Below are 8,111 nucleotides of genomic sequence, written 5' to 3' on the forward strand. Positions count from 1 at the left end.
GCTGTTTGGTAACAGGGAAGACAGGCTGAGTGAAATTGAAAAGGGTGGGGAGCCTCTTGGTTCTGTCTCATAACATCACACTTCCAGTCTGATATTACAGCATCTGAGATTCTCAACAGCAATGGCAATATAATGTACTGATTATGGGTTTTAGCCCCATGTATAATGTACTGATTATGGGTTTTAGCCCCATATATAATGTACTGATTATGGGTTTTAGCCCCATATATAATGTACTGATTATGGGTTTTAGCCCCTATTCTGCTTTGCTTAGGCAGAATAGTTGAGATGGCTGTAAATGGAGATCACTTTCCTTCTTGACTTTCCCACTGTGAGTCCCATGAGGTCTTTCTCATGTGACTGTGATGTATTTATTTCGGAGCTTGTTACCTCCAGAACAAAAATAGTAATTTTGATATTTGTTATCTATTGTCTTAGTTATATTTTAGAAGTCTCATCATTGCATATATGTTTTAAGGTGGTTACTATAACATAGTGAGAATTTCTTCCCCAGAAATAATCCTGGTTTTGGTATGCTAAAGGACTTTTCAAGTAGTTCCCAATTATATACAAATCTTTTGGAATTCTAGATAACATATAGTAGAAAAAGTGGTAAGCTCTAAGTATAAATGAGTGAAATGGTAACAACAGCTCCATTAGCTTTTTTGGCTAAGGAATGTTATCAGGGCTTTGATATCTGGGATTATGCTTTTAACTTTTGTAAGAACATAAAATGCCTTCAAGCTTGGTAAAATCAACAGTTTCTTTGAACAAGACAAAAGGAGTTGAAACTTTTCAAGAGAATGCATGACTAATTGCTTAAGTGATTTCAAAACCAACATCACATTAAGGTATCGTTTCAAGTGCTTGAGAATCTGCAGGGTTTAGATCACATTGAACAGGGAGTCTGAAATGAAAGGTCTGTAAACATTTTAATGTACCATGGTTAATATGAACCTGCTTGCAGAGAGGGCGGGATAAAATAAATGTTATCTGTGAAAGTCCATTAGTTGCTACTAGCAGGTCCAGCTCGCCCACTAGGCAGTTGCCTTGGTGCTGGGGGGCCAATTTGGGCTCCCCCCCCCCCGGTGCCCAAGACAAATGCCTAGTTTGCCTCTCTCCCCCTGCCACTGCCGTCAACACCACCAGCCCCTCCCTGCCACCGTGCTTCTCCCAGCTCACCATAACGAGGCTGGGCTCTACCGGCTTGGAGGCAGCTGCGTGTTTTTTGAAGCCAGTGCTGGAGGAAGCTTCACTTCCCCTCACTTCCGGTTCCATGGAGCATGGCACTGCGGAGGGAGGGAGGTGCATACTATGTTTCATTCTTTCAGGTATATTACTTTAACAGTCAGCCTCCTTCCCAAAGGCAATTTCCTAATCTTCCAAGGTGAAGTTCGTATTCTTTTGAAAGATTACAAAGTTTCTACCACATAGATTACCTTAACTGGGAGCATTGGTCACAGTTGTGTGTCACGTGATGGAGAGACAAGCACCAGTAGTGCAGCTTTGGAAGGCATGTTTCTAAGAACTAATCTGTGACAAATCTCTGATGTGGTGTGCTCACTTGAATAGGGTAATGCTGAAGAAACTTTGTGGCTTTTTATGAGGAGAGAGCCACACATTCAGGTACCCTGCCCATGGAAGCTGGTGCTGTGACTTTTGTGAATAGACCACTTAAGTAACTCAATATCCATGCGTATCAGAGATGTTACGTTATAAATTGGAGCTTTATGTCAAATCCCCCCCAAAGAAGAAATTGCTTACATGTTTGATTGCTGTCACTAAAACAGTCTCTCCCAATTCCGCAGGGCCTGTAACGCTGAACTTTTCCGACAGGCCTATAATAACTAAGTGGGAGAAGGCTGCCTCTTCTATGCTGCTGAGCAATACCATCAGAAGAACCACTAACAGATAATCAGAAGGACTGTGACATCAAAAATAATCTAATCCGCCTATGTCAGAATTCTTGTATAGCACCAAATATTGAGCTTTAAATTGTTATTATTAAATTTTATAGTTTTAAAATTGTAACTGAAATTGTTGTTTTAACATGACTGTTAGCTGCCCAGAGTCCGCTTGCGGAGTGGGTGGAATATAAATTTAAGGCAAATAAATAAAAAATAAATTAAATTAAAAAGCCAAGATCAAAATACACTCCCCTTCAGTTAATGATATTTCCTGTTTTCTTTTTCCAGGAGTACGCCCAGAGCGTCTGTCTGTCTTTGATGAAGAATGTTGGCAGCTTATGGAAGCCAGTTGGGATGGAGACCCATCCCGGCGCCCACTTCTGGGCATAGTCCAACCCATGTTGCAGGGCATAATGGACAGACTTTGCAAGTCAAACTCTGAGCAGTTGAGCAAAGGTTTAGATGATTCTACTTGAAACCAAGCTATGGGGGAGCTGTTCTTTTGTGTGAGAACTCTGATCCCTCACCTTGCCAACAGCAACTCAAGGTGTAGCTCTTCTGGAGAGCCCAATCAGAAACTGTACTCTAGGGTGAGAGGAGATTGAAATTCCACCTCGTATAGCAGCCAGGAACATTCCACTCCAGTATACACTACTAATGCAAATTTGCAGTACTTTCCTCATTTTTTTACAGGTAATGAAAAGGTGAGGAATTCAAACCTGAAGGAGTATTTTAATTACTCCTTTTGTGCACCAGTAAAAGCAATACACTGCGTTTCAGTAGACTGGCAGCTAGCACAGCTGAGACTTTTGAGAATCCTCTTCTCCATCTACACTCTGATACAGAAGCTTCCCGGAAGGTCTTACAAGATGAATGTGGCTGAACAGAAGAAATAAGGGTGGGTAACTGCTAACTACAGAACATGGAAGGAAAGGCATGGATTCAGTAATTTCCCATAATACTTGGTATGTTTACATGGAGGGATCAGAGAATCCATATTCTTCAGGGGAAGCCTCTGCTGCAATGGAAATACCCTTACAGTATAAGCTATCTGTTCTTTGTCTTGTCAGCCAATCTCTCTTCTGGTAAATGCATAACAGTAGTTCTTGGAAAACATGAGCAAATATGGTCTTTTTATTTTTGTGCAATCTGACAGTGAAATTGGTATACCACCAGAAAACTTCACACCTACAAAGACAGAAACACAAGTTCCTAGCAACTAACCATGGTCTGTATCTAACTAGCAAACTACCAGTATCATGTTTTATCTACAGTGGTTTTCTTGTTTTGAATTAAGTGCAAAGGCAATGACTGTTTTAAACTCTGCCCTAATATTGACAGACACTTTTAAAGATAAGTTCAGCTGTATATTTTATGTCATGTCCTTGAAGAGGACCCAAGAGAGAACTTTTGTGATTCCATAGGCATGCATGGTTGCTGTGTCTGTCCATCATTTACTTCCTTGGCATTTGCAATTTGGCTGTGCTGATCTAGGTGCTTGTTGCAGGAAGCATTTGGCAAAGAAAGCCCAGAGATTTCTGAAATAGGCTCCATCTTATGTATTTTACACATCCTTGACTTGGTTCTTATGTGTGTGTTTGTCTGTGTGCAAGAAACTAGTTTCTTGTTCCAGTAATATTTTAAGTGGCGTGTAGGTTGAAATGGCGAATGCACCCAAGATGGTTGAGGAAAGGGACCAATTGCCAGTGTTTCACCAGGTGCTTGGAATATGGATGCAATTGCATTTTCCCTCCTGCCCACAGTGGGATGTGCACTGGTTCCAGCTTTATAGGATAATCTAGGTTGTGCTAAGCAAAGCTGATCAGACTTGTGACATACAACATTTTGCTTCTGAAGTTTGCTTAATAGTACAAAGCAAATATGCAGTTTTGGCCTGTTTACATCCATGGAAACCACTAGACAAAAATAACCCTGCAATGTTACTTAGCAGCCTAGATGAACCCTTCTTTGTGTGCGTTAAAACCATGCTTTTAAAACTATTGCTTTCTATTTAATGGGCATTCATTGTTATGTGGTGGTCTAAACCATATAGGCACTTCCATCCACAAATTGTAGCATCTAGCAACTTGAACAGCTGCCAGCCATGCTCACAAAAAAGCACATCTATTCTCAAATAGGAAGTCCTAGGAATGGCACTGTCATGTATCTGGAGCACTGTTCCCATCACTTAACAGTATTACTCATTTTCATATTCATTTTCTGTTATGGTGGCTAGTAACCTTGTTTAGAATTAGGAGAGCCTAGGTCAGTATTTTTGAAAGTAAAAAAATAGTTTATGTGAAATAAAATGAAATAAACTGCATTTGAAAATGTCTTGTATAGCTTTTCCCAAGTAGCAACTTCCTTATTCTTTACTCTGTGCCTTTTAAATACTGATTCAAAGTCTTGGTTTCACTGGGGCTGTTTGTTTGCATGTACAAAATTGGCCTCTTGCACCTTCCCTACACAATGCATAGCCACACTTTAAGACATACATTTAATTTTGGAGTATATTTCACAGCCCCTGACTTGCCCCAAAGTAAGACACATAGTTTTGTTAAAACATGGAGCCTTATTCCTATTGGCAGTGCTATAGATCTGTTTATATGTTAAAGTTTGGAATGAAATGGACACTAAATGTTTTCATAGCTGCAGCTAGCAATAGGGGTAAACTAAGGTGTGGCTACTAGGGATGATAGGGGAAATGGCTGTATCATATATTGTAAAGTGGGCCAGTGATGAGCACAGATTCACAGTCACTCCTGCTATACTCCCAAGTGTCTTTACAAAAGCAGTAATTGGAGGAGATCTGCCAAAGGCATAACAGTAGGTCTTTTTTAAAGCTGTTGTTGTGCCAGCGTAGCTTGATATATTCTGCATGCACTGCAAATTACCTGTTCTCCCACTCCAATCCATCAAATCACTTTTCAATAATCTAGTCTTTACCACAACCCTTTGTTCTAGGACTCAGAAGAAAATTGTTTACTGAATTGTACTTATGCAAGGTTTACATGTTGCCACAAACTTGATGGCTATAGTAGGTGCTCTGAAAGATGGTTTCCCTAGTGAGCTGGAATCCTGATAAATCAAACTAGTTTACAAAACAAGTATACCTGCAAAGATGAGAGTGGAGAGGGATCAAAGCATCCGTACTGGTGCTAGAACCTGATGGCTCAAAGATGGAACTGTTCAAAGCTGACCTAGTACCTGAATTTATTTCTGCTTTGGAAGGTGTATCCATTGAGGCTCAGAACAAACACTACATAGGAGATGCATGAGCTAAAGCATGGCTTGACTGCAATTTCAGAGTGCTACCCTTGGCTTGCTGTTGCCTATCATGTCACTGTCTAGTAAACAAGATGGTAGAAAGTTTATTGGGCAACTGACAATATTTTTTTGTCCATCTTAACTACTTAGGAGGGTTTACTGACTTACCATGCAAGTTTTTCTAGCTTGTCTAATTAAAAAGCAAGCTATTCTTTATTTATCTTTTTATAGCACTTTTGTTATATTTGTCCTTCTTGCTCCTCCCTCTTTGGCAGTGTTGGGGGAGGAGACACTTGAATGTTGGCTCTTACAGGGTGATAGACTTTAAAAGAAAGGGCAGCAACTTTGCAGCCTTATTTAACATGGCTCTTTGCCATGCTCCTTTTTCCTTTTAAGAGATGTACATAAGCTCTGTCTGTACATGTCTAGCTAGAGGACATCCCTTTTTCTCATTTTGAAAATCTTTAATAGTGTGATTTTTTTCCTTCTAAGATGAGGACGAGAGCACATCTGCATTTGACACTCCGGAGGGGGGTGCGTAAAGAGCACTGCGTTTCTTAAACTTTTAACCTTTCCTCCTTCTGGTCTGGTTCTGTTAAACTGATGGTCAGCTGTTACATTTTGGCTATTGAGGAAGAAAGAAACATGATAAAACAGTTGTACAGTTCCATTTTAATGCCTATAGATTTTGTACTACTTTTTAATTTTTTTTAAAAAAATGTATATTAAAGGTAACAAACTTACCAACTGTATAGGAAAAGTGCAATAACATGGAAATTGAAATGATTATGAACTACTTCTCTTGTATTCTGTAATACTGATTTCCTTTAAACTGCTGCCCCTTCCCCACCATTACATGTATTTTAAGAGACGTGACTGTGGGTCAAGACTTCATTTAGTACATAATGAAAGTCTGTTTTAGTAGACAGAATACACAAGTGCTGTGCTGTATAATAAAGATTGCGTTAATGTTTTAGGGTTCTTTGTCTTTTGTTCTTTCATTATATACAATAGGAACTTTCAGCAGTTCTTAATGTGGCATACTTGTGAAGCATACTTGAAGAGGGGTAAGAAGGAAGGGAGAGAGCACCTATTAAATGGGCATTCTACACTCCAACAGATAACTGACAAGGTGTTGATAAAGCTATAGCTTTTCCTCCTACATGACAGTGAGGTAGTTTTGTTGTTTTATGTTTGTGAGCCTCTCATTACAAAAACGACTGCTACATATATGTAAGTGAGCACCTATCCAACTAGTTCTGTTGATTGGTGGAATGCCTTTAGCAATAATGGACAAATGAACAATCCCAACCATGTGCCCTTCCAGCCTATGGTTCTCTTCACCCTGCTTCTCTTCCCCCATGTGCCAGAGTTTGCAAATGTATTGGTATCTGGTGATGGTTAACCCATGTTGCTGTGCTGGTAAGATACCTGAGTTTATGATTATAGAGTGGCACTGAGATTCATATCAATGGGTCATAAGAGTATTGCAGCAAAGTTGAAATCTAAGTGGCTGGCCTCTGAAAGAGCATGTTAATGTGTTAATCCTTTCTTATAAACATGGATGCTGAAAAAAGTTCCTGTGTATAATGAGAGAATGCCCCTTTCTCTTCTACAAATAGTTTGACAAAATATTTTTTTTACCAAAAATCCTTTTGAAATAATACAATAGCAGTAAAATACAAAAGTAGAAAAATTATCTAGGCTACCCTAGATGTAATAGTGCTAGATTACTGAAAATTCAGCTTTAAACAAAATGGCCTTGACAGCAACTATCTCATGTACCAACCAGGTTTGCTGCCACATTGCTATAAAGTAGTGGATACTGTTTATTTCTGCCCACATTTGACAAAACACATAATATGTGTGGGGGGTGCCTCAGCCCCTCCCATATAGTTGCTTTGTTTAAAAGCACCATTACCCCACTTCCAGACTTAATTCCACCTTGAATTGCCCAGTCAGAAATAATTATTATGTTCTTATGTAATTATAAAAATTAGGAGAATATTTAGGAATGACATGGTGAGAACTGTAGCATCAGAACATAATGATTAACACATGTAATTCACCGCCACAAGAGGTGGTGGCAGCTACAAGCATAGTCAGCTTCAAGAGGGGATTGAATAAACATGGAGCAAAGGTCCATCAGTGGCTATTAGCCACAAGGTATAGATGAAACTCTCTGGGGCATGTGATGTTCTTTATTTTTGGTGCTTGGGGAGCAGCAGTGGGAGGGCCCCACCAGTGGACCTCCTGATGGCACCTGTTTTTTTCAGCCACTGTGTGTGTTGGACTGGATGGGCCATTGGCCTGATCCAACATTGCTTCTCTTATGCTCTTATTTAGTCAAGGGACTCTTGCACACCCAGACCACCCACATGTGCAATAATAATCCAAGGAGAAAGGATGTTGAAATCAGTGAGGTGTTAATGGGAGCAGTGAGCATAACATTGATTTCACCATTTGTATAAATAAGGAGTTGCCCCAAAAGACCAGCACAACCACGTTTAACTTTAAAAGGGGTAAATTCTCTGAGATGAGGAGGCATGTGAAGAGGAAAATGAAAGAAAAGGTAAATACAGTCAAAACCCTTGGGGAAGCTTGGAGGCTATTTAAAACTACAATCCTAGAAGGTCAGAAAAAATATATATCACAAGTTAGGAAAGGCACAAACAGGTATAAGAAAAGGCCTGCTTGGTTAACAAAGTAATGGAAGCTGTAAAAGGTAAGAAGGACTCCTTTAAGCGGTGGAAAGCTAGTTCAAGTGAGATTAATAAAAGGGAACACATGCTTTGGCGAATCCAGAACCACTAATTTTGGAAGGGGTGTTGAAAGACCTGAGTCAAATTGAGGTGACAAGAGAGGAGGTCCTACAACTGATTGACAAATTAAAAACTAATAAGTCACCAGGTCCGGATGAGTTTGAAAGAACTCAAA

The 8,111-nt window shown here is 39.7% G+C and overlaps 1 protein-coding gene across 1 annotated transcript in view; it reads left to right on the forward strand.

The window, feature by feature from the left end:
* Window positions 1-6,150, forward strand: part of DSTYK (dual serine/threonine and tyrosine protein kinase) — an 87,461-nt gene extending 81,311 nt beyond the window's left edge. Inside the window, exon 13 of the mRNA XM_060231332.1 lies at window positions 2,196-6,150. Coding sequence (XP_060087315.1) covers window positions 2,196-2,383 — 188 coding nt within the window. The 3' untranslated portion in view covers window positions 2,384-6,150. The remainder of the gene's footprint in view (window positions 1-2,195) is intronic.
* Window positions 6,151-8,111: the final 1,961 nt, after the last annotated feature.

The sequence above is a fragment of the Heteronotia binoei genome, chromosome 2 (assembly GCF_032191835.1).
Source record: "Heteronotia binoei isolate CCM8104 ecotype False Entrance Well chromosome 2, APGP_CSIRO_Hbin_v1, whole genome shotgun sequence".
In the NCBI taxonomy this organism is placed as follows: Eukaryota; Metazoa; Chordata; class Lepidosauria; order Squamata; family Gekkonidae; genus Heteronotia; species Heteronotia binoei.